Source organism: Pseudopodoces humilis, chromosome 1 (genome assembly GCF_049639895.1).
Source record: "Pseudopodoces humilis isolate 2021_Gansu_Grassland_sample_001 chromosome 1, ASM4963989v1, whole genome shotgun sequence".
Taxonomy (NCBI): Eukaryota; Metazoa; Chordata; class Aves; order Passeriformes; family Paridae; genus Pseudopodoces; species Pseudopodoces humilis.
In genome coordinates, this window is record NC_142200.1 from 2,007,658 (window position 1) to 2,034,849 (window position 27,192).

Consider the following 27,192-nt stretch of genomic DNA (forward strand, 5'->3'; position numbering starts at 1 on the left):
CTGTGTGCAAACGCCTAGGGGGGTTCCTAGGGCTGTGTCAGAACAATCAAGCACCAGCACCTTATTCTCTGCTGTTCTGGACCTTTGGGAAGGATGGAGGAGAGACAGGAGAGAGCTTTTGGCTTAACTGTTTGTGAGCTGGTCCCATGGCAGGTCAGGTTTTTAAACCTTTGCTTTTCATGCATATGGAAAAACTGTTCTGTTCCAGCCTTTCCCTTTAAAGCATAGAGAGGAGAAAATAAAACCACTTTCCACAATGAAGCTGGCAATAATTGAAATGGCCAATTCCTGCATGGGCAGGAGCTCTTTGCTGCTGAGAAAACAGGGGCAGAAGTGAACTTTAATCACGTTCGTGCAGCAGCACTGACACAGGCACTGCGGGAAACCGCAAACCTCAATCTCCCCGTGTCAGCCCTAGGAAAATCAAACGCTCTAGGATCCACTCCACCACCCTGAGATGAAGTGGTACAATGCAGGTATTCATACAAACATTCAAAGCAGAGGGGACTTGTCCATAGTGCTCAGTGCAACATTAATTCTCTAAAACTCCTTGAAATGCGGTTGTGCTGAGGTGAGGGTCGGCTGCTTCTCCCAGGCAAATAATGATAAGACAAGGGGAAATCGCCTCAAAATGCACCAGGAGAGGTTCAATTTGGATATCAGGAGAAATTTCTCTGTTGAAAGGGTGGTTAAGCATTGGGACAGGCTCCCCAGGGAAGTGATGGAGTCACCATCCCCAGAAATGTTAAAAAAAAAAAAGGAATAGATGTGGCACTCTGAGATATGTTTAGGGGGCATGGTGGGATTCAGTTGAAGACTGGACTCGACGATCTTGGATGTCTTTTCTAACCTGAACGATTTTATGATTCACGGACCGTGCCATGTCCTGAACATTGCTGGTTGCCGCAAGCTAAGACACATCCAGGGAACACTATAAAAATTAAATATTAGGGACAATTACAGGAGCTGCTAGAGCTGCTCCTGCTCTAGAGCTGCCTCTGCCATGGAACTTACAATTATTGTCATTATCATAATAATCATTGTTACTACTACCACTATTACCATTACTGGCATTATTTTACCACAAGGACATATGCTCTGTGACTACTTTAAAAATGAGTCTTCTTTCTTGCACCTCCCTGCTTGGAATTGTCCTCTCCTTGTGCTACACAGAGAACAACCAGTTCAAATTCCATAACTGACTTGGAAGCTAGTTGCCCTCATCCCTTGTAGCTTCCCAGCTGAGCACCTTGCAGGGAAATGTGGTAAGATTTACACATAGCTAAAATAAAATAAGTCCATAGCAGACTGGGAATGGAAAATGAGAGTAGAATCCAGACTGTGTTTATCCTGATTTAAGCAGTATTTTGGTTCCATGCCAGGCGACAGCATTTCACCAAATTACTCCAAACCAGCCTGCTGTTTGTTTTACACTATCAGTGACGTGCTGGAGAGTGCTGCCAGACCAGCAGCTCTCCCCACAGCCTGGGAAAAACGTTCCTTCCCCATTCCCGAGCATCCTGCCCTCCGGAGAGACCCGCCTGAGGAGTGGGGCAGCAGCTGAGGTCTCGGTGTCTGCAGGATGGCTCCTGCCTAAGATGTGCAGATCACCCACCTGCCAACCAGCGCAGAGAGCAAATATCCACTTTCCCCTCGCCTGTTACAGAGCAGTCCTTAAGAAAAACCTTCCTCCAAAGCACAAGGAATGAACATTTGTGCAAAGACTGCACAAGCCATGCCTGAAGCATCTCGTAAAACCTGCCTTTATCCAAGATTGCGAGAATCACAGAATATCCTGAGCTGGAAGGGACCCACAAGGATCATCGAGTCCAGCTCCTGGCCCTGCACAGGACACCCCAACAATCCCATCTGGTGCCTGAGAGCACTGTCCAAACATTCCTCGTGTTGTCAGTCTGACCATTCCCTGGGGAGCCTGTTCCAGTGTCCAATGACCCCCTGGATGAAGAATCTTTTCCTGACATCCAACCTAACCCTCCCCTGGCACAGCTCCAGCCATTCCCTCAGGTCCTACCACTGTCACAGAGAGAAGAAATCAGTGCTGCCCCTCTGCTTCCCCTCATGAGGAAGCTGCAGACCCCAATGTGGTCTCCCCCTCAGTCTCCTGCAGGCTGAACAAACCTTAATTATTACTTGCAGATGCTCCCATCTCTCACTACTCAGTCACTGAAGACCCCTGCCCTGACAATGGCTCCTGACCCAAACTAAAAACTTTGGAGTAAAACATCCCCGGTTCATTGCCAGTCCTCAGAGGCTTTCAGGGGCTTCTTGGCTAAGAAAAGAAGATGAAGGGATTTCAGCCATTTGGTTTGTTCTGCTGTTATGAGGATAATGACGTCTTTATTCCCACCGCAATCTGAGGAGCCCCTGGGATCCAGCGTGTTTCCATCCCCAGCTGATCACTGGGGAATCACTGGTGCAAATTCCCTCTGTGTGGAGCAGAGATCTCCAAGCAGCCCTCAAGGAATCAGCTTCCAACCCCAGCCCCCAACTCATTCACAGCTGAGTGATTGGAAAGTGAAGCTGTAACAGCCCCTGGATTTACAGCTGTACTGAGCTGATATAAACAAAATCAAAAGTGGCCCCAGCAGTTGGATATTCCCCACCTGGGGAGATTCTGGCATGATTGCCATGTTTAAAAAGAGGGAAAAGATCCATTCATCTTGGAAAATGAAAGCATTGTCTCACTTGTGGGAAAAGAGCGGAATCATTTTGCTCTCACAGATTTATTGAATATATTCTGTATATTCTTGTGGTGAGCAGGGCAGGTAGGCAGAGAGCAATGGAGCTGCAGGCTGAGTTTTTGCTGGTGTTATCACACCCAGCACAATATCAGTTTCTTGATTAGACACTCCTCACATTTAGAGGGAGATTCCAAGCTCAAATATTCCCAATTACAACTCTGAAATTACTTTTCCACACATATTGCCCATTTTTGCTTAAAGATCACCAAAATCTTGCCAGCAGGTTTATCCACCCAGCTATTACTTGATGGCAAAAAAGTATGAAGGGCACAAACCTTTCATGCACTGCTTCAATTTGGGCTTAAATGAACATAATAATGACAATTTACCCATTTCCTACTGCATGGCAATTTAAGGGCAACCTCAGCCTCTGTGCAGGGTATAAATGGCCCAGAGGTGAAGCAGATTGTCAAGTTTACCTAAAGAATGGCTTCTCCAGGCCAAAGTACAACAGAGATGAGTGCAGAATAATAGAAGACAAGCAACACTCAACAGTTCACCTGACTCTTTGAGCGCAGTCCCTGAAGTGCTTTGAAAAGGAAAATAATCTCATTTAGCACTGACTCTGACTCCCACCCCACGAGCCCATGAAACCCAGCCTCCAGCACCCACTCGTTACCATTTTCAAACAAGCTCCTTTGTGATGCTCCCACGCCGTCCTCCTGCCTCGGGAGGAGCTCCCCGAGACCCCTCTCGAAAGGCACCCAGAGCCTCAAGCCTGCCCTGTGGAGCCCTGCCCGCTGCGATGCCCAAGCCCAATCCTGGCAGATGCGCCGCGACTTTTCCGCGACTCACCGTGACTAACAACCCTGTGCTGTTTACACGGGCCCCCACACCCGCCCCCGTGCCGGCATCCTGGGGGCTCCAGATGGAGAATTCAGCTGAAGTTCCCACACTGCTGGGTCAGGGAGGCTTTGTGGCTCAGAGCTGAGCGGGCTGAAGTGGTGCTCTCACAGCTGAAGCCTCCCGGGTGGCACAGAGGTACGAACTGCAGGTTGTAAATAGGAGGTGACAGTGGATCGACAGCTACAGGTGGAAGTGGGAAGCTGCAGACAGACTTTGTGATTTTTGGCTTCCCCACCTGCCTCCAGCACATTCCTCCACCTCCCACCCATGTGCTGCCCCTCTGCCATGCTCCTCTCTTTGTAAACAGCAAGGCACAGACACCAAGGGGATCTACATCACAGAATTCCAGGTAAGACAGTGGAAACAAGCTCAGCTCACACCTCAGCCTGATGCAAAACCATCAAAACCACCCCCAGCCTCTTCAAGAAAATCTTTGCTGATGGAGTCTGGGCTCTTGACTATCCCTGCAGTCAGAAGGTTTTCTCTTATGCCTGAATTAAATCTCTCACTCCGCAATTTGAGCCCAATCCCCAGCAGACACAGAAAGCAGATTATTCCCTTTCCACAGCCACCTTCAACCGGCTTGAAGATTATCATCCTCCTTCCCCTCAGCCTTTTTTCTTTGAGGGAAGAGCCAAAATGTTTCAGAGAGCTCAGCCATCAGTGTGGAGGCACCACACCAAACATCTCTGACATATCATCCTCTCCCACACGCCCTCCCACACCCTGGGCTGTGCCAGTCATCCCGCCTGGACCCAGAGCAGAGTAATCCCAGGCAGGTAACACTCACGCACTTGGTTCACATTTCTGGCCTTCAGATCTGCTCACAAGTGAGGCTGAGCGCTGCTTTCCAAGCTCTTAGGAAAGGGGAAAGTGGGAATTGGGAAGACCCTGGTGTCCTGGCTGAAATCCACACCTGCTTTAGCAGAGCAGTAAGCTGTGGCAGGGTAATAGGGCAGCTGTCACACTTGCTAAGCTGCCCTCATGGCAACAAGCCATTAAGCACTGCAGCTCAGAATAAGCACCAAACCCCTCGGGAATGCCTGGACATGCAGGATCCCAGGCATCCTCCGTGAGGCTTTAATCTGAGCTGAAGACAGGGGACCAACCCCAGCCCTGCTCTGCTCACTGCAGAGTGACTCTGGTCACTTGGTTGATGCCAGTGCCGCTCTCACCTTTCCACTGAGGGGTGAATCTGGCTCGGCATTACTCCTGCACCAGCACTGAATCCCACAACGGCTTTAAGCTCCCACCTACTTGATCCTGCTCCTCTCCCACATCCCCTTCAGATGGAGAGATACGGGAGGGTGATGCAGCATTTGCCTGCAGGAGAGTCCCTGCCAGGGCTGCGCTGAGCTCTCCAGCTCCGGCTGGCGGGGGCCGAGCTGCAGCCCCACGCTGCTGCAATCCTCCCAGCTGGAGTTTTGTCAGGAGTTAAAGACCTGGGCGAATCCAGCAGCACTGAGCAGGAACTCAGGGAGGGAAGCTGTCAGCTGGGAATATCTCCCCAAGTACCCGGCGGATCGACAGACAGCGAAATCCGCAGACAGCCGCCAAGGAGGTGGGATGCTGGATGACTGCTTATTATGCTGAGCCAAACCCTCCTATTATTGCCTCCTGTGCTACCTGTCTTCTTTTAATATATTCAAGTGTTGTCTCTGCTAGAAGCACAGCACAGCGCTGAGAGGGAATTCCTATCCCACTCGTCTCTCATGCCTTGCCTGCGTATGTTCCAGTATCAATCACTTATTTGCTAATGGGAACTTTTATTAGATATCTGGGTACGGCACACAGCAGTGGCAATCTCCAGTCAATTCTCCCAGCAGAATAACAAAGCCAGGCGGCCTCTGGCACCTGGAGCACACCACAAGCTCTGTCAGTGATCCCCTTCCTCTTAAAACCCAACAAAAATGACGTGTACATCAACTCCCGCGTCCTCTCCAAATTCAAATGAGACTTAGCCCGAATTCGCTCTGCAACACAAACTGACAGACTCCACGTCAGTGACAGAGCAATCCTTTAAAGCCAGGTCATTTCCAGCACAGCAAAATTGTAGGAATACAATCCAGTGCTTTCTGTTAAGGGGGCACTTCGGAAAAATAATGGCCTTCTTTCAAGAGGGAGTTAGACCATGGGTTGGCCCTTTTGGCCCCCTAAGAGCATCACGCATCCTGTTTCCTTCTTAATCACATTATGAGAGAGAGTGGGAGGGGAGAACCGTCTGCCCAGCTGGTTCCTACTCTGTCTTCCATGCTATCCACGCCTGCTGAAACTCAGGAGGGCTAAACTGGATTTAGTGAAAAGAGCCTCCCTGCTGAGCACAGCAAAGAGCAGCCCGTGATTTACAGAATCACCAGCTTGCTCCTACAGGCTGCCATGGACCTTGAGGAAAAGCACCCCAGAGAAAACACAGCAGCTGCTCCTGCTGTGGAGCAGGAGATGGGCAAAGCCCAGAAATCCCCAGCAGCACTTAGACCACATCCTTCCCCAATCCCAGCACGGAGCTCTCCTGGGATGAGCAGGAGTCCAGCTGGAGTGGCCCTTTGCCACTCCCACCTTGGCATCTCCGTGCCCAGGGAGAGCTCAGTGGCAACAGCACAAATCCCCAGGAAATCTTAGGCAACATTTCCAGCTCAAGAGGCATAATCAGCTCCTAAGAGACACTCTGCACACAGCAGCATCCTGGAGAGGATGGGGTGATTGCAGGATGAGGTGCCAGCAGCAGGAGTGCGGGGGCTCGCAGAGCATTTGGACCTCAAAAGCCCAAATGTTCGTGGCTCAGCAATGTTCACCCTGGCACACCTCCTGCCAAGCGGGCAAGAGGAGGCTCCTAATGCTCTGTCAGGGAAATGACAGCACTTGGTGCTTCCTGGAGCACCCTTCAGGCTCGGGGCACTGTGCAAATGTGGATGCACAGAGCCCGGGATGTCACCTGCAAGGGTGCTGCAGCTGGAGAAAGGGAAGCAGAAAGCAAGGAAGTGTTTAGCTCAAGGTCACAATTTCACTGACAGGCACAGAAAAGCTCTGGCTGTAGCCTCAACAACACACACAAATACTCCAAAGTCTTCCCTAAATCCCAGTGCGACCTGACCAGAGTTCTGTGTCTCAAAAACTTCCAGCCTGGCAAAACCAAAAACTTCCCTTCCTCAGAAAAGTCCGGCTTCTCTGCAGAAAAAGCAGCACCAATATTAACTAAGTGTCTTGTGAACAGGAGAACTGTCAGTTCTCAAGGTATGCAAAAGGCTTTGTTCTTACCCAGACTCCAAATTTCACGTGATAAATGATGGAAGGATATAAATGCTAAAATGTTCACCTCCAAATGAAGTTCTCCAGTGTTATCTAAATTTCCAATTTCTAAATTTTCCATCAACACGTTGTCAGAATTGCTACTCCCTTACAAAATATTTGATTCATAACACCAACTTTTTTTTATTTTATTTTTTTTTTTGTTTTTTTCAGCTGAGAAACCTGGATCTTTTCCCTGTGCAAGAGAGGCCCTACAGAATTTTAGGAGCTTAAAATAACCCACCTTGTGTGTGTGCACTGTCCATGAAGTACAGAGAGCTCCTGTAGCACAGGACAATCTTTTCAGGGGGAAGATCCTCGGGACACAAGATTTTTGAAGGTCCCTTCCATCCCAAAATGGGAGGTTTTGAGGGACAAAGAAAGAAATGTGAGTTGAGAGAGGAGCTTTATCCCCATGGGTAGGAAGCACACCAGGAAAGGTGCTTCTCCTTCTTGCAAACTGGAGATAACACTGAACAAAGCCTCTTGCAACATCCTGGGATAAAAATCCTGGAATCATTAAGGTTGGAAAATATCTCTGTGATCATCAAGTGCAACCATCAACCCAGCACCCAAATGCCACATCCACACATTTCTTGAACGCTTCCAGGGATGGCGACTCCACCGCTTCCTTGGGCAGCCTGTTCCAGTGCTTGACAACCCTTTCCATGAATAAATCTTTTCCTTATATCCAATCTAAACCCCCTCTGGCACAACTTGAAGCCGTTTCCTCTCCTCTCACAGGTCTGCTCACTATGGATGCTCAGCTGCCTGGCCAGCACTCACCCAGGCCAGCTCTGCTAAAATAAACCCCACAAAACTCCACAGCTGCTGGTTTTGCCTGTCAGAAAACACCGACAAGGAGGTGAGATGTCCCAAAAATTCAGTCCAGACGTAACAAACTCAGCACTCCTACAAGTTCTTGCCACCAGCTCCACATCTTCATCAAGCCTAGAAACGAGAGGACAGCTCAGATGCCTCTCTCTGATCAGTTTTCTGCAGGCAGGACCAGTAAGGAGGGGGAGAGACAACAGAAATGAACTTTAGAATTTTACTCCAGCCCTAAGGGCTGCAGAAATCACAGAACTACCAGTTTGGGTTGGAAGGGACCTTAAAGGTCATCCAATTTCCACACTGTGCCATGGACAGAGACACCTTCCACCGGACCAATCCACACCATCCAAGCCATCCTTAACCAAGCTTTTAAGCTTGGCTGACTTTATAAAGGCCAAGCACAAAGTGGAAGGCAGCAGAGACAACACGAGCCAAACTCAAATGAGACAACCAAAGAGTGAAAGGCTTCACTGCTCATCCTCAGGCTCCTGCTCTACCTCCTTCCCACCTCCAAAAATTGCTGAAATATATTGAAAAAACCACCACCCCAAGCCTCACATGCAGCTCTGAGGTTTCCTTTCGCCCTCATTCTCTGTTAGCACTGCTACTGTGCAGGTGTAGCACCAAAGGCATTGCCCTTCCAAGACAGGCAGGGTATAAAGCTAAAACAAAAGGACAGTCCCAAAATGCTTGTCTGTGTTCCTTAATTTAAGAGGTTTTAATCTTTCATGATGCTCAAACAGCAGTTGTGCCAAAGCAGGGCATGAGGCTGCCTCTGTCGAGTGGAAGTAGCAGGGGAAATCAAACAAATCTGAACTCCAGCTTTTGAGCTGGATCCGAACAGCTCCATCACAGTTTAGGGACGTCTGTCTCCCAAACTGATTCAAAACACGGCACTTTCAGCCTCCAGCTTCACTGAAATTAAGGGAAACTGCTTCCTTTCCTCCCTACATGAGCAGCTCTCAGGTCCCAGCCCAGGCAAACTGTCCTTGGCCAGTCCGAATCAGCAGCAACAGTCGTCCCAAAAACCTTTCAGAGCCTTTTTTCACTGCAAAGGAGCTGTGCCCATACCAGGGTTACAAATATTTCAAGCTGCCAGGGCCAAAGGCTCCAGAAGGGAGATTTATAGCAATAAATAATATTAATGACACAGGCGGACGGAGCTTCTTGTCCTGAGAGCTCCAAAGGCACATGAAAAACTGCACCATAAATGTCACCACCGCAGACACCAACGATGACGAGATGCCACCTCTGGGGACAGGAGGCAACGTGGGCTTGTTCAGAATGAGATTTGGGGAGGAAAACGAGGGAATGAGGAGCTGGATGAGCACAGCCCTGCAAGCTCACAGTCGGGAGATGGGTCCCAGCTGGCTCAGCCTGGCTGGTGCTCCCCATCACCATCAAACCCTTGGTCAGGCTTAGCTGGGGGACTCAGGAGATATCCAAGCCCCAGTTCTCCCCCTAATACAGCCAGAGGACTCATCCTGATGCTCATGAGTGGACCTGAGGCTGGGAAAAAATGAGTTGGGAAAACATAACCCAACCAGCAGCCAGAGGAGTCGGAAAGAGGGCAAAAGAAGCAATTTTAGGCCTAAACCCCAAAGGAGCAGCTGTGAGTTTCATTGCAGATATAATAAAACATGCCTGGGGGAAGGAAGCTGTATCCTCCTACAGCCAAGCCCACTCTCAAATGCAGAAATACTTGCAGGGGTGATAAAGGGCTGACAACCACCCTGTGTTATCCAGATAACACCCAAACACCTGCAGCTGAGGGAGCAGCAGCATCTGGCCACATCAAATTAACCATTTTTTCCCCAGGCTATTTAATTAAATAATAGCAAAGCTTTGCCTTAGCAGCCTCCCTGCAGCAGAAATCCCAACTTATTTTCCCCAGCCATGCAACCTCCCAAAACTTTGTTCAGGATATCTCAGAGTCCTTCCCATGCAGGGCAAAGCTCACTCATCGATCACAACCTCTGGAGCCAGACTAAAGCTTCTGGAGCTTGGGGTGAAGGGTGAAGCCCTGCTGCTGGCAGGACACAGCCCTGCCAGCTCCCAGGGCAGGTGATAAATCCCACCTGGCTCACCTGAGATCACCCTGTCCACCTCAAAAAGGTTGGAAACACTCCTGGAGAGCCCAGCCCAGCAGCTGCCTCCCTGTCCACCTGATTTATGGTGGGAGGACTAGGAAACAACAACCCATGGAAGAAGATGGGTATGAGGACGGCAGGATTGAGGCAGCCAGCTGCTTCCAGAGCCCTTCCAAGCGGGAACACACTCCCAATCCTATCTCTGAGCATCCTTCAGCCAGGATATCTCTACCTGAGACCACAGTGTTGGTGCCTCTGCCCAGAGGACCCCAAAAGCTGCTCTGCCCAACACCCCAGAGCTCATTTCTCAGCCCTGTGGTGGCTGGGCCTGCTTGTGGCCCGGGCAAACACAACCAACACTGTGTCTTTAAAACCACTTCAGTGCAGATGTTGTTTCCATGGTAACTAGTGGACCAAATACATTAGTGTTTCTAATAATAAACCAAACCTTCATCTTGGAAAATGTGATCCCCCCTCTCCCTTTACCACGCTCACCCTTCCTTTCTTCCTTTCCCCTCCCCTTTTGCCGAATTAAGCCAGCATTTAACAAGCAAGCCATAATTAGTAAATAATTGCAAGGGCCCAGTCACTCCCAGTGCCCAGGCAGATGGAGAAGCTTTAGGTGGAGGAGGGGGGTGGCTTTGATCTGTGAACCCGGGAACTGCCCAAACAGGGATGAACTACTTAAAAAAAAAAAAGAAAGAAAAAAAAAAAAAAAACGAAGAAGAAAAGAAAGAAAAGAAAAACTATTTCAAAAGCACAAGCTGGAAGAGAGGAGCCTGTGAAGCGTCTTTTGATGACCCCAGTGCAGTCTTTCGTGCCCTGGCACCCTCCCTGTGCTCTGACTCAGGGTGCAGCCGCCCAGCGACAATTTCTAGGAATCTCGCACTTCTTTTCCGGAGGCTCCGTCCGAGACGCGGCACCGACTTCGTGTCCCCGACAAGCGGCCAAAACTTCACAACTCCTCCCCTCCGCGCTCCCCGATACCAGAGTGGGAACACTCCGCACACACACCCACCCCAAAACTGCCTGGGGTAGCGGGAAGGACGCCGAGGCGGGGATGGAGACACGCGGGGAGGGAGGCGGAGCGGGGCGATTCCGCCCCCCCAAAATGAGCCACGTGCGAAGATGCCGTGCGTGGGGAGCCCACGGGAGTGAACACGCCTGCGGGGGCCGGTGGCTGCCCACGTTTAGCGGGATTCACGTCCCGAGGCACAGCGCAGGGATGGCAGGGTGGATGGCGAGGACGCGGGGAGCAGCGCGGCAGCACCCGCGATGTCCCTGCGTGCGCGTCCCCAAAGCTGCGGCCAGGGTCGGGGGGAAGGGGAGACGAAGGACGGCGGGGAAGGAAGGGGGAGGGTTATGCAAAGCCTCACGCTGTGTCGCCACGGTCCCGGTGACACCGGACTGCAGCAGCAGCAGCAGCGGCAGCAGCGCTCGGGGCTGTCCCCGCCGCGGTACCCGAGAGCCGAGCGCCGGGGATGCTCCGCTGCATCCCGGGCGCGTCCCCTTCCCGCCCGCTTTATTTCGCCCTGTCCCCCGCGTGTCCCCACGCCTCCCCGGGCCCTCCGCTCCTCCCTCCGCGGTGCCGCCGGCGGGACTCACCATGTCGGGGCTGAGCTGGGCTAAGATGGCGAAGGCGGAGAGCCGGTCACACAGGCACTTGGTCCGGGAGGCGTCGAGCGGGACCGTTCGGCAGCCGCGCCAGGACCAGGCGCCGGGCGGAGAGGCGGAGGCGGAGGCTCTGCTGGAGGGAGGAGAGCAGGGAGGGAGGGACGGGGCGGCGGAGCGGGGAGAGAGGGAGAGCGGCCGTCAGGGCGGGCGGGGAGCGGGCACCGCGCCCCCCGCCGCCCCCATCCCACCAACCCCAAGCCGGACCTGCGTCTCCATCCTGGTCCTGGTGCTGGTCCGTCCCCGGGTCCCCCCGCCCCGCTGTGACCCTTCTATCACCCCACACACATGTGAACCCCCGGGCTGCCCGGTCTCACGATCGCCATACACATCTCCATAACCCTATAGCCCTGCCCCAAACATATCCCATATACAGCCCCCTAACCCTAAAGCCCTCCAGTCCCATGTGTGCAGGTGTAACTGCACAGCCTTATCCCACACAGCCACCCCATGGATGCATAGCCCTATATCCCTGCCCCACATATCCCATATACACCTTCCTGACCCTATAGCTCCTTCCCACATATCCCATACACACCTCCCTAACCCTCTAGCCCTGTGCCACATGTCCCATATACACACTTTTGCCCCTATAACCCTGTCCTACTTATCCCATGTGCACCTTAACCCTACAACCCTGCCCCAACATACCCCATATACACCTTCTTAACCCTATAGCCCTTTCCCACTTATCCCATATACACTTTCTTAGCCCTGTGCCCAGTTCCACATATCCCACATACACTTCCTTAAGCCTATAGCTCTGCACCACCTTAACCCCATAGCTCTGGCCCGTTTATCCCATACACCTATGCAGAACTTCCCACCCAAACACGGCCCTATAGCCCTGTGACGCCCACCATAGTGATCCCCATGTGGGACACATGGGTAAGTAATCCTATAGCCCTGTCCCTACGCGACCTGGACACGCCTCTGCATCCCTATTGCCCTGTCCCACATGTCCCATTTATGGATATAACACTATAGACCTAAAATACACCTCACTCCCCCCACAGCCCCATCTCTCACCCCATACACCCCCAAGCCCCTGCTACACACCCCATATAGATGTGTCTAGACCACCCCCAACTCACAGCTTCTCCCCTCCCCTGTTCCTTCTCCAAAGGCCGGACCAGGAGCCTCCTCAGCCCTTCCCCACATTCCCAGAGCTCTGGGCATGGCAGGGATGTTCCTTCCTCATGGCCAGGGGGACCCGAGGACATCAAAGGGACAGATCCCTGCCTTCTCCTGGCATCTTTTCAGGCTGGGGAGAAGCAGCAGAATGGGGAAGGGGCCATAGACAGGGAAGTCTCCATGGTCTTCATCCCACAGGTGGGGTGGTTTCATCAGGAAAAATGATTGCAGCCCCATCTCTGTGTGAGCACAAGGGGCTAAGTCAGGGAAAAGGGGAATCTCCTGTTCTGCCTCATGTGCTGGGACAGTGGGGACCCAAAAACTGCAGTCATTTTCCACCCATTGCTTCTGTGTCTTGTTCTGTCCCATCTCCTGGGATGTGGCCACACAGGGAGTGCAGATGCAGAGCACAAGTGCAGAAATTCATTAGATGGAGAGAAGGTCAGCAGCTCTGTGCATATCTTGGGCTCCTGAGACAGGATGTGGAGGCAGAGCAAAAGGGCCATCTGCCTTCACTGAAGGGACATGAGGAAAGATGTCCCATCTCCACAGCTGACCATCCTCAGAGGAGGGGACCTCGGCAGCAACGCCAGCAGCGAGCCCACGGCAGCTCCAGATGGAGCCAAGCTGCTCAGCAGCCTTGGGTGCATCACAGATGGCCTGGACAGCTCCGTGCTGCTGGCTCCAGAGACCTGCCCTGAGTCACAGACAAGTTCTTTGCAGGTCTCCACTCGATGCAGGCTCTGACCTGCTCCTCACGCAACGATTCCGAGCCTCCCTCCACCTCCCTGTGCCACCGTGGCCTGGGTGACAGAGCACCAGCACATCCTGCTGTCATTATCTGCTCAGATCCTGTTCAACATGTGACACTGAGCCTCCCTCAATTACTTCTGGCTTGAGCTAGAGAACTGTTCATAGTTTAAAAAAAAAGTAAAATCATAAAAAAACCCCAAATTAATTTTACTGTCGAAGTTGTAGGCAATACACAGAACCTCACCCAGAGCTTTCTCAATGTCTGGACCCTATTAAATGTCTGAAATTTCCATTCCTGGAAGTGTCCAAGGCCAGGCTGGATGGGGCTTGGCACAACCTGGTCTAGTGGAAGGTGTCCCTGCCCATGGCAGGGGGCTGGAATTAAATAATCTTTAAGGTCTCTTCCAACCCAAACCATTCTGTGATCCTGTGGTTCTCCATCCATCCATCCATCCATCCATCCATCCATCCATCCATCCATCCATCCATCCATCCATCTCACGGGACATAAATCTGTCTTCTCTGGATCAGCAGCTCTTCACATGATTTTCTCCGAGCTGTCACATCATCTCTTGGGAGACTTTCAGACCCTGGCATTGCTCTTTGCTCTCTTTCATGCACCTTCTGACATTCCCCAAAACCCTTCTTGGAAGGGACCAGGAGATCCAAGGCCAATCTCATGGGAAATCTGAGTTCTGTATCCTCCCCTCTGTGTCCTGCTCGAATTTCCAAGATCTGCATTATTGAGCTGTTCTGTTTATCCACTGTCACCAAGAAAAATGCCTTATTTATGATGTGTACAAATAATGACAAATTCCCAGACTCCCAACAAACAGTTCTGTATTCTCCTAGAAAGTATTAATTTAGCTTGACAAAATCTCTTTTCCATAAGTTGATTGCTATTAATGTCTCTGTTTTAATGAGCATGCTATTATTCAATTATAATCATAATATTACCCACAATCCCTAAATTTCTGGATCCCGTTTCAGATGGATATTGTGCCTACGGCAGATGTGAGGCTGCTGTGCTTACACACACATGCTCCCCTCTCCAGATTTGGGGAACTCTTCCACCTTCCTTTTCCTAAAGAGCAATGATCCCAAATTAGTCTTAACCTGCTCTTTTAAAATCCTTGCGTCCCAAATTGCTCTGTCTTGTTACTCTTGCACACATCTCACTTTGCTGGATGATGCATAGCAGGTTTTCCAGCTGCTGGTGTAATGAAAAGTATTTCATTAGGCTGGGATGTGGATTAAGGAACCAGGCTCTCTTCCAATTACAGAATACAGGCGTTTATTGAAATTCCTGCATTATTATAAATAAATCTGTCATTTTGAGCTAGTAACAAACCAATGCCATCAGGATTTATTATGGGTTTAGTAGAATCTAAATTTTGCTTTTTATTCATCTTTGCTGTTCTGAAGAATGAAATTCCTACACTTTCCCTATTTTCTTTTTTCCCTCTTGTGTTTTTCAAGCTTTTAATTTGCATTGCTCGCTGTCAATTTATCCTTTTTCCAGATTTCCACAACAGCTTTTACTTTCCCTCTGTAACAGACTGTTGTGGGGCTTTTTCTGTAGATATTGGTACATTTGGCTTGTGGTAGGGATTTTTTGTTAGCTAAAGGTTTTTTAGTGTTCTGTTTATCTTTCTCATTTATGGGTATCTAAAAAACTGCTTTTAAAAGGTTCCTATCTATAGAATTCTGGAATCACAGAATAGTTTTGGAAGGGACCTCAAAGATCACCTTTTTCCAACCTCCTGCCATGGGCAGGGACACCTTCAACTAGACCAGACTGCTCAGTATCCCATCCAGCCTGGCCTTGGACACTTCCATGGATGGAGCACCCACAATTTCTCTGGAAAATTTGTGTCAGCACCTCTCTGCTCTCACAGGGAAAAATTTCTCCCCAATATCCCATCTTACTCTGCTTCTCTGACAGCTTCAAGCCATTCCCTGTATCCTGTCCCTCCATCCCTTGTCCCAAATCCCTCTCCAGCTCTCCTGGAGCCCCTTTAGGCACTGGAAGGGGGTCTGAGGTCTTCCTGGAGCCTTCCCTTCTCCAGGCTAAACAACCCCAGGTCTTCCAGCCTGTCCTTTCATCCTCAACTCTATCCTCAGGTTTTTTTTTTCTGTTTAAGCAGCCTTTCCCAACAAACAGAAATGCTTAAATCTCCCATTTTTAGAGCATCAAATTTGTGCACATCGCCACATACAGACACCCTCCGCCCCAAGGAACCTGAACTCTCTTCAAATGTGGGAATACATTTGCCCTCACATCACTTCCAATCCCAAAGTCCAGCTTTACTCATTTACCAGCTTTCAAAGTAGACTAGGACAGATCTGGGCCATACATCAACAAAAGTAACCTCATCCAAAAGGGAAAAAAAAAAGAAAAAAAAGGGAAAATAAATCAGAAAACCAACAGGAACAGGAAACCCCAGGGAAAGTGTCAGAAAACAAATAGCACTCCCCAGATGCTGTGCCTGGTCTCACACTCCCATGGCAGAAAAGCTGACAGAACAGCACTGAATGCAGTATCAAGATAAAATCTATCCAGGGCCAAAGCCACACTTGGCACAGCCTGAAATACATTTCTAGATGCACACAGAAAGTGCACAGCGATACTGAGGCAAGAAAAAAATTAAAAATTAAAATAACCACCTTTTGCTCTTCAAAGGCCTGGTCTGGTGCCTGCTTATTTATCCTGCTGGACTCAAAGACAGCAATTGGATCAAAGCCATCCAGTTCTTGTTTTAAAAGCTGCTATAAGTCACATAAAGGATGGGTGATGTGGATGAGCTGAGTCAGGAACTTGGTGTAAATCACCTCAGAATAAGTCCAGCTACACCATTTAATGGAAAATGAAAATCTGGCCCTCATTACTAGCAGTGATTATTAATTAATTAGTCATTACCAGTCATTAAACCACTCAAATGCTCCAAAGAGCATGTCCATTCCTCTGGTTTTAATCTCCTCAGAAGAATAACTTTTCTTTCATCCTTTCCTTCCTCATTGCAAATCTCCCTAATTACCTCTTCTCATTGCCCTGAAATCCTTTGGATACAAACACCTCTGCACCCTTTGGGGATGGAGCTTGGAGATGGGTTGGGAAAACAAATTTGGAGGTCAAGGACGTGGCAGAAGAGCCACCAACCTCTTCTCACTGATTCCCAGTGTGGATGAAGAATCCTGGGATGGTTTGGGTTGGAAGGGATCTTAAAGATCACCTCGTTCCATCCTCCTTCCACCATCCCAGAGTGCTCCAAGCCCTGTCCAACCTGGCCTTGGATAATTCCAGGGATGAGGCAGCTTCTCTGGGCAACCTGTGCCAGGGCCTCACCACCCTCACAAGGGTGAATTTCTTCCTCGTATCTGGTCGGAAACTCCCCTCTTTCAGTTTTACATCATTCCCCGTTGTCCTGTCCCTTGTCCAAAGTCCCTCTCCAGCTCTCCTGGAGCCCCTTCAGGCACTGGAAGAGGCTCTGAGGTCTCCCTGGAGCCTTCTCTTCTCCAGGTGAACACCCCAATTCTCCCAGCCTGGCTCCAGAGCCAGCCCTTGGAGCATCTCGGGGGTCTTTTCTGGACTCATCCAGCAGCTCCACATCCTTCTGATGCTGCAAGTCCCAGACTTGGATTTGTTGCTCCAGGTGAGGTCTCACAGTAATTCCGTGCGATTTTGGGTTGTCCCATTCATGGTTTTGACTGTCCAGTGTCACCTGCTGCAGACCCCATACTCAGTGCCACTAAGAGGGATCTAGTGGGATTTCTCCAAGGTCCAGGGGAACGCATCTGAAGGAGTTTGGGTCTTGCTGGTTGCAGATACCTGCCCAGATAGTGCTCGATCCAACCATCAAGTGTTACCAAAAACCTCCTAGTTCAGTGCAGACTTGAAATCATTAACTCAAATTTCAAAATTCAATCACTGGATTTTGCCATATTAAGATTATTTCACTGGCAGGAGTTCAAGTTACAAAGCAGATAGATTGAAAAAGGGCATGTTTCACATTTGAATACAAAATTCATTCACCCTGGGCCTGATGAAAAGCTCTGGAAGACAATGGGCTATTAATGAACCGGTCCATAAGGGGAGGAATATTTGTGTGTTGTGTGCCTGCCTGTGGGTTCAGGTTTCATTTGTAAAGCAGTTGAAAAGCCTTTGATTCTACCAAAAAAATTACACTGGGTTTGTGCTGGGAAATCCGTGATCAAAGCTCAGAGGCAAAGAAAAAGAGCAGAATTCGACTTCTTCACAAATATTGAATCCAGGTACGCTAATAAGGGAGCAGAATTATTTTCAGGCGGTCTCCAGAGTGGAGGCAAGAAAGAGGAAACTCTACTAAAGGGAAAACGTGGGTAGAATATTAGAGCAGAGTGTAGTCAGAGTGATTACAACCCAGTCAAAAAGGAATTGTAGAAATCCCCGAATCAGACTGGCGTAAAAAACGTTGGATTGGGAGGGTGAGCAGGGAACCTGACAAGTTGGTTCTGTCTCTCACATCCGTGGTCAGATTTATCTCCGGTGTAATTCCAATGATGCTGCACAGGAAAATGTCCCACAATATGTTACAACATGACTCTGAACATTGTTTGAGCACTTGATGGGGAAAAGCAATTAAGCACTGTCTTGTAGATTTAAACAGGAGCTAAGCACATGTTTAAGGACTTTCTCAAACAGAAATGCTGCTCTGAGCAGGAATTTGCACAACTGAAGAGCTTTTGTTGTGGGAAGAGTCACAGAGCAGGGAGAGTTTGTAAAATTGGGGTGGATATTTGAGATGTGAGAAATAAAAGGAATATCCAGACGTTTTTTCCAAGCCAAAGAACTCCGTGGTTCTCTGACTGTTCTTGTTTCACATGGGCCATTCCCCCTTCTCCAACTCCAGGCAAGTGCTTGGCACAGGTCCCGCTGGCAGATTGATTATTAATTTGGAGAACAAACCAGAGATGAAGTCAAAGTTAATCCTTTTTGTGGGATTCCCAAAAGCAATTTTCATTTCCAGCCACAAAGGCTGCCCCAAAGCGCCTTTCAGACACTTTGGCTCTGCACAATAGCGTGGGACACAAAAAAAAAACCCCTGCAATCATATTTCTGCAAAAAGTGTGTCAGAGTCACTGTTTGTCCAGGACCTCGGGGCTGAATTAAAGAGTGGATGGTTCCTAAGAGAAAGGGACATGAAAAGGTTTGAAGCTTCAGGAAAAAAAAAAAATAGGCTGATTAAAAATAAAATAAAATAAATCTTTGATTGGCTGCTGAAGCAGTTACAAAGGATCTCATGCCAGAGAGGTAAATGCTGAAATTCATTAAACACTAAGCTAAATAAGGGTTTAAATCAATCTTTAACACTGCACCTGCTTGGAATGTTTTGGACACCCTCAGTACCAAAGCAGTGATCGTGCTTTGCTTAGTTGAGACCTTCCTAAGAACTAAATAAAACCAGCAAAACTCTTTCACAGGGGTCATTCTGTTATCCAAGAGATAATTTTCCCTTTCTGTGATCAATCCACTGGTTCAAAGACAGGCTGAGCTCTCAGTTATGCTGCTGAAAATCCTGAGAGACATCTCACACATCCAGCAAGGCGGTGTGGGCTTATTGGAGCAAAACCAAACCTCCTGGAAAAATCCTCCACTTCTGAGCCTCTGAATTTGAAATGTAGCACAAGTTTGGTAAATCCATGTAGCTCAAAATGAAATCTGAAGTTCCAATGAAATAAAGGATGGCCCAGCAATTTCCCTACAGTCATTTAAGGAAATCAAGCATCATCAGCCTTGTTTAGATCAAAGCCAAAAAAGCCAAATGTGTCCTGGGCTCCTGGGCTGGATCCCCACGGTGTGGGGAGGTCAAGGGAGAGCCCCCTCTACTCTGGTGAGACCCAACCTGGAGTGCTGAATTCAGTTCTGGGATCCTTCGGGCAGGAGAGATGTGGACCTATTGGGATAAATCCAGATGAGGCTTTGAAGATGCTCCAGGGGATGGAGCCCCTCTGCTCTGGAATCAGGCTGGGAGAGCTGGGATTGTCCAGCTGGTGAAGGCTCCAGGGAGACCTCAGAGCCCCTTCCAGGGGCTCCAGGAGAGCTGGAGAGGGACTTTGGACAAGGAAATGGAGTGACAGGGCCATGGGAATGATTTAAAACTGAAAGATGAGAAATTCAGACTAAATATAAGGAAGAAATTCTTCCCTGTGACGGTGGTGAGGCCATGGCACAGGTTTTCCAGAGAAGCTGTGGGTGTCCAACCCCTGGAACTGTCCAAGGCCAGGTTGGACAGGGCTTGGAGCACCTGGGATAGGGGAATGTATCTCTGTCCATGGAATGAGATGATTTTGAAGGTCCCTTCCAACCCAACCCATTCTATGAGAAGGAAACTGAGACATGCAGAGAAGATACGAATGGATACAGACCCGGAAGAAGGCACTAACAGAGCTCTGATATTTAGAATAAACAGCCAATAAATATGTCCACACATCCCTTAGCTGAGTTTCCTGGTTTTTTTAAAAGAAATTAAAAAAAAAAACAACCCTAAAGAACACAAAACCGCTGTAAAACTTGCTGCTAAATTACTCAGATTACCCAGTTTCCTTACAAGTTTTGCTCGGCACTGATGCCCTTTTTCTCACCTCTACCCCAGGAGCACAGGCCTGGCACTGAACAGAACAATATTCTGTGAGTCTGAAAGGATCAATAATCAGAGCAGAAGCTATTATTAAATTAGCTCTTTAGAAAAAAACAAAACAAAACAAAAAACCAACAAAAAAACAATGAAAATGGAAAATGTGGAAAAGGAAGAAAAAACATACTCCTGATCCAGTTTTTTGGCACAAGGAAAATTAAACCAGAGCAGGATTATTAATTTGATTTTATTTTTCAGACCCTCTAATTCAAGGTGGTTTGGGTTGATTTCCTTCAGAACTGACAGAAGCAGAATTAACAGTGATTTAAGAAAAGATTTGTGACCTATGGGAAATTAGGAATATTTGGGATTTCCTTTTTATGTGTGTGGGAGAGAGGGACAGGAAAAGATATAGAGGTGACAAGCAAGCCCTTTGCCCAGTTGTGAATTCATGAGCACAGCAAACTGAATTGCAGCATTTTCAGGGGACAAGGTTACTTTCTATCTGCAAATTAGTCCCAGAAAAAATGAAAAAAAAAAAAAGAGAAAGAAGAAACAGCCCATATGCAGCCTCCAGTCTGAAGCCTTAATTAACATAAACAATGTTCAAACGCATAAAGAAATAGATATTACCATTGAAATAAAGCATATGGCTGGTTAAATACCCTGAAGATTATCTGGAGATAATCTTTTCAGGCACCAGAAGTGCAGCTGACGCTGAGCTCTAATGATTCTCATCACAGGGCCCCGGCCATCCCACCGGAGAGGGAGCTCAGCACTTCCCACCATCATCGGCCTCTGGGGTCTGGATTCCGCCTTTCAAATCCAGAGCTCGTGGTGGAGAATTAATGAACACTTTCCCTCTTTGCAACCCTGGCTCCACTGCTCCAGAAGAAGGCCTGAAATGCAGGAATCATCTCTTGAAGGAGAAGCTTGTACCATGGCTTGGTGTCCAAGGATCTGCCTCAATCGAGGTTGTGTTGGATGGGCATTGGAGCAACTTGGTTTAGTGGAAGGTGTCCCTGGTGGAACTGGGTGATCTTTAAGGGCCCTGGTGGAACTGGGTGATCTTTAAGGGCCCTCCCAACCCAAACCATTCTGTGGTTTTGTGATTGGGTGCACAAGGAAGGTGGGGTAGGGTGGGGGTGGAGTTTGCCACTGGGCCCACAGACAATTTCCGACAATTTCCTTGCGTTCCCCTGCCAAAGTTCTTTCCCAAAGGCAGTCACAGGACAGATGTTTCATTGGGATGAGCCCCCAGAAGGATTCCTCTGTCCCAACTCAATATTCCACTGGACAATCCTGAATGTGTCAGAATTTTCATACAGAAAATGTGATACCGTGGACTAGGCAGAGGAGAAAAGGAGAAACATAAAAGCACTCGGCCTTGTGTCCTCTAAATCAGAAATTAATGTGGAAATCCCTGTGAGGTGCCACAATGTTCCAAACCACTTCAAAAGACCCTGGTGATAAAACTCAGGGGAATATTCCTTCCTGACCCATCTCTGGAAGTATCCAAGGCCAGGCTGGATAGGGCTCAGAGCAACCTGGGATAGTGGAAGGTGTCCCATGGCAGGGGCTTGGAACTGGGTGATCTTAAAGAATCCTTCCAACCCAAACCATTCTGTGATTGAATTACCCCAGTTCTAGAGATTGTTTAATAATTACAAATCTGGTGGCTCCCACAGCACCTAATCAGGGTCAGAATTTGAAGTATCATGAGGGTTTTTTGGTTTGTTTTCATTTTGAGGTTTTTTTGGGTTTTTGTTTGTTTGTTTGTTTGTTTTTTCTGTAAGGCATATTTGGTCTTTTTGTCTTGTGGATTTTTTTTTCCTTCAAAAGGATGACATTTTCCAGCTCCTCTACAGAATCCTGTGAAACAGAAACAGAAAAGCCGACAGCTCCCTATAATCCCTAGGCTTCATGGCCTTAAGAAGAAAAAAAGGAAAATAATTCTCATGTTTAGCCACACTGCAAACGATGCTATCATCAGGTCAGCTCTTGGATGTGGCTGCAAAGGATGACCTTGGACTGCTTCCATGGAATTGTCAAATCATGGAATTGTTAAGGTTGGAAAAGATCCTTAAAATCATCAAATGCAACCAGCACCATGTTCACTACTAAACCACATCCTCAGGTGCCACATCCACACATTTTTTGACCTCTCCTGGGGATGGTGTCTCCACCGCTTCCCTGGGCAGCCTTTTCCAGTGCTTGACTACCTTTTCCATGAAGAAATTTTTCCAAATGTCCAACCTAAATATCCACTGGTGCAACTTGAGGCTGTTTCCTCTCATTCTGTCATTTGTTACTTGGGAGAAGTATCTGACACCCACCTCACTACAAGCTCTTTTCAGTCTATTCCCACAACAGATCAACAATTTATTAATCTAAGTCTTTATCCTCTGCTTTTAAATTTCTTATTTTATCCAGAGCCAGAAACACCTTTACAGCATTTCTGGGATCCCTTCAGTGTAAGAAATCCAGGCCATAACTTCTAGATTAGGAGTTAGCAGTAAGATTGCAAATAAGATTTATAAATAAAATTGTGCAATATTCTAAATAAATTTTATAAATAAGATATATTTTTGGGCAGAGCTGCCCATTGGATCTTTTCTGATACACCAGAGTATCAGAACAATAAAAATGACAGAATCGTCAAATAGTTTGGGTCGAAAAAGATGTTTAAGTCCCACTGATAACACAGAACTGCAAAACCTACCACTAAACTGTGTCCCCAAGTGCCACATCTACACATCTTTTAAATCCCTCCAGTGCTGCTGATTCAACCAGTTCCCTGTCTTGCCTAAACTCATTGGGTATCAAGATCACCTTGGGAAAAAGGAAAAAAACAGGAGCTACTGTGAAAATATTGTAACCAGAGGCTGGGACTTTCTGAAGCCGACTTTTCCAAGTGGAGGGAAGTGTATCAGTGGGACAAAAGGGGGATGGGAAGATGAGCAGGAGGATGGCTGCTCTCATTATCATATAGGGCTGCTTTCCAGCAGAGGACAAGGTGAGAGCAGTGAGTGATGGATCTGCCTCCCTCCCACCCCCCGTGACGTTCACAGCTGCTTATCCAGGCCTTGCAGGATGCTCCTCTCCAGGGGCAGCTCCTTGGGTGGCCTTGAGCTTGCATGGAAGTGTTTTGGCAGGTCCTGCATGGCAAGACCTGGAGCCAGGGCTGGGCTGTTGTCCCCTTGTTGTACCACCCTGTAGGACCCTCCTGAAACTGCCTTCTTGAGCAAACGTGTTGTGTGCACACAGAGATGTTCAGCTCGCTCCCTCAGCTTCCACATCGGCTTTCCTGCTATAATTTCCCAATTATCAAGAGATTCCAGAGACTTGGGGCTGGTTTTACAGTTATTCCCTCTCCAGCTGGGAAGGATCAAACTGGATCATGGCCCAAAAGATGGGACTCTGCTTTTCTATTTAAAAAAGGATGTGGCTCCACATCAGGAATTAACCTGTAGCTGGTCCAGTCAATCCTCTCTCTCTGCCCTGAATAACAGCCAGTCATCCTATAAGCACTCCTGAGAAACTGGGAAATTTTCCTGTTTTCACAGAAAACAGCAATCAATGCACCCACGGGATGAGCAGCAGCTTTGTCACATGTACTGAAAATATTCCAGGGAAAATCCTCCAAGGAACCGAGTGCATTAGCAGGATCCACCATCTCCTGCACCTGGACATCATGCTCCCACGCTCAAGCCTCATGGGAAAGATGTGAAAGATGGGAAAACAAGGTAGGGAAGGTTTTTGCTGAGCGTAGCAGGTGCCAATAGAAATGTAGGACATTGCAGCCAGCAGTGAATGAGCTAGAAATGCTCCCTTTGGCTGCTCAAGGATGAACAAATGCACTTGGATTAAAGGCTGGGAGAGCAATGCAAACACCTGGGAGGAGATGTCTCGCTCACATCCTCTGTTCTCACGTGTCCTGTTCGCTGCTCAGCACTTCCAACTCCATGGATGACCCCAACAGATCCTAAAATCCCTCAGAGCCCCCAAACCAGCCCTCAGTCAGAGCTCGGGGGTGGCAGAAGGATTTACAGAGCTACAACCATCACCCTGTGTTTGCTCACACCAAACCTTGGCAAGGGGCACTGGGATTGTCCACTTGGGGATTTTGAACCCAAAATCTCTGGTACATGGGACTGAAAGGAGAGAGGGAGACGGAAGTTTGTTGCTAGCTGGGAACAGAGAGCCTGCAAGTCCCAGCTCTGGTCCAGATCTTCTGTCCCTTGTGCCCTCTGTTTTTCAGCCTCCCCCTCTCTGAAATATCCATCCTGATGCTCTTCCCAGCTTTCCATGGCAAGGCCAGGGATGGAGACAGGCAGATTGCCTCTAAACAGCACTTCCCAAAAGAGCAAACAAACAGTGCTGCCAACATCCCAGCCCTGTCTCCAAGAGCACAGGAGGCCCCAGGGCCAGGTTGGGAAGAAGGATGGCTCTCCTGCTACCAAAACCCCAGCTCCAGGGGATGCTGCTTCTCAGAAACCTGAATCAGAACATTTTAATGGCTGAGCACAGGGCTAGAGGATAAAGAGACAAAGAAAAATAAATCAGACGGATGACAGAGGGGCTGGGAATGGGAGGAGGTAGCAGACGGTAAAATAAATTAAATCAAGGAGCAAAATTAAGGTGCTGCAGGCAAAGATGAAGATGCTGGAGTAAAGATTAACCGTAACCAAGCTGGAAACATGGCCCTTTAAAAGGTACAAATTGCTTCAATGCATTTCACAAAACCCACACAAATCTCCTAAGAATAAAGTTTTCACAGATGCAGCTGGATCACAGTAACAGAGATATCTGGACCTATGAACTCTGGATGGTTTCACGCTCCAGTATTTTCAGCTGAGAAGGGGAATTAAAAGCAAAGGAAAGGCAATCACCCTAAAAAACTGAAAGCCGTGCACTGAAGTAAAGGAGAGGGGATGCAAGCAGTCGTTAGAGAAGGGTTTGGCAGAGTACAGATAAATTCTGGGGGTATATTCAAATCATTCTGAATCCAGGGAAGCAGCCAAGCCCTTTGGGGCTGTCTGCTCACCGAGCATTTCCTAATTTATCTCGTGCCAGCCAGCTCCAAAGGAATGGTGTGTGAGCTCGACGTGGGAGTGCACCTTTCACACCTGCTCCTTCACAGCCCAAAGCAAGAGACAGCTCTGCCAACATCCCCATCAAAGTGGAGTAGGTGAAGCAGGTTCACCCCTTGGCTCCATCCCTGGGAGCAGAGGATCCTCGTCCCATCACAGCACATCAGGTTTTTGCACTGCTGCACATTCCCGTTCCGGGATTGCCGGGAGAAAGGTCTCTCATGCATTGCCACCTCCTTTCAGCACCAGCATCTCACATTTTCCACTGCAGCCTCTAAGACCCTGTTCCTGGGAGAGTGGAGGGGGTGGAGGAACTGGAGGGGTTTGTGAGGTTCAGTTTTTTAGAACCTTGAGGTGTTTTGTTCAAACGTTCTGGTGAGAGTTTCCTGGGTGATACAGACTTAGGAGTACCCACAAAAGCAGCATGGAATGGTTTGGCTTGGAAAGGACATTTAAAACTCATTGTAATGACCAGATTAGACCAGGTTGCTGAAAACTGCATCCAAGCTGACCCTGGACACTTCCAGGGGTGGGGCAGCCATGATCTGGCTGTGTGAACCTGTCCCTTATGGCACAACCCTTCTCCTGGGACAAACACAGCCTTGAGCCTTGCTGTTCCTGGCAGGATTCCCATGAGCAGAACCTCAGGGAAACATCAAAATCAAACTCAACATGCACTTCAAGCCTCCAGCCGGACATTAGAGAGCTCTGAGCCAGGTGAGAGTGCCACAACACAGGTACACACCAACACAGGGACGTGGGGATGCCGCTCTGAAGATGAGAAGGTTTCATCAGTGTGAGCTCAGCTTACTGCACTTTTTTCTCCCTGCCACTGCTCCTTCCTTTCCCTTTGGCCTCCTTTTCCTCTGCACTCCACGAAATGAACATTTCATGGGAGAGGAGCAGCCAAGTGAAGCTGAGCTGGCAGCTCCTTGAATGCATGGAATGCCTCCCTCATTCCCAGCTCGAATTTTGGAAAGCAACATCTGCCTGCTCCTGAAGGTCATTTGGATCCTGGATCAGGGATGCTGCACCACCTCCTCATTGCTATGCTGTGCCTGGAGCTGCCATAATGTCCTGTCACATAAAATGCTGCTTCATTACAAATTTTGGGAGGGAGGGGGCAAATAAAACGCAAAGCAAACGGCAAAAACCCACTCAGGCGGGACCGGTGTGATTCCTGCCCTGACTTACGCGGGTGTAGAAAGAATCCAGAGGTTTTGCTTTGGATTTGGATTTGCACAAGGGGAGGAAACCTGTGGGAAATGGAGATGATGCTAATGCAGTGAGGGGGCTGGCGCAGTCGTGGCTAAATAAACGCTAATAAATAAATGCTGATGTTTAAGATCGCGCTGCCCCCTCTCCTTGAACAAGCTGTTCCCAGCCCTCCTGGGGGCTGATCTGATGTTTTTGCACCAGGGGGGTCGATGTAAACATCTCCCCGCTGGGCAGGGCCCGGATGGATCAGAGGGAAGAGGGTGAGATCCCTCGGGAGGAGTGGGAACAGAGCGGCTCTGAGGCAGCTGGATTCAGGCTGCCAGGCATGGTACCTTGTCACAGCTTGGCAGCTGCGAGGATGCAGGGATTCAGGGATGCAGGGATGCAGGGAGCCACCAGCAGCAAAGCAGAGGATTGTAGCAAAGCTAGAAAGCAGCAGAGCAACTTCCCTTCTCCAGCCTGCATGGGCAGGAGCTGCAAACACAAATCAAGCTCCAGACCTGCAAAGCTGGCAGAGGTTTTCCTGCAGGAAGATTTCCCCTGCCACTCAATCCCAGTGGTTTTAAGTGGACTGCGTGACTGTGGCCAGGTCTGCTCTAATTCCCGCTTTTCTGCCACGGATGTCTGGGAGGAAAGACAGCACCCAGTCTTTCTGGGTCTGGGTCTGGAGTCACAGCACCCCAGCGATTTTGCAAGGAGCAGGAATAAGGAGCAGGTGCTGAGAGGAGCGACACGGATCTGCTTGTGCTTTTGTCAGGAAAGCAGGTCACGGGGGAGGAGGGGGAGTCATTTCCCAGCTTTGCTACTGCAAATGTGTTTAACCAAAGCCACGCTGGTACCCAAACGCTCAGCTGGCCCCTCTGGAGCTCATGTAAAGAGGGATTGCTATCAA

General features: G+C 48.8%; 1 protein-coding gene across 11 annotated transcripts in view; it reads right to left on the reverse strand.

Annotated features, from left to right (window-relative positions):
* Positions 1-27,192, reverse strand: part of ADGRB1 (adhesion G protein-coupled receptor B1) — a 278,660-nt gene that overhangs the window by 74,684 nt on the left and 176,784 nt on the right. For all 11 annotated transcript variants that reach the window (XM_088055285.1, XM_088055296.1, XM_088055291.1 and 8 more), the window contains one exon: positions 11,423-11,564. In XM_088055285.1, the coding sequence (XP_087911411.1) occupies positions 11,423-11,564 (142 nt within the window). The remainder of the gene's footprint in view (positions 1-11,422; positions 11,565-27,192) is intronic.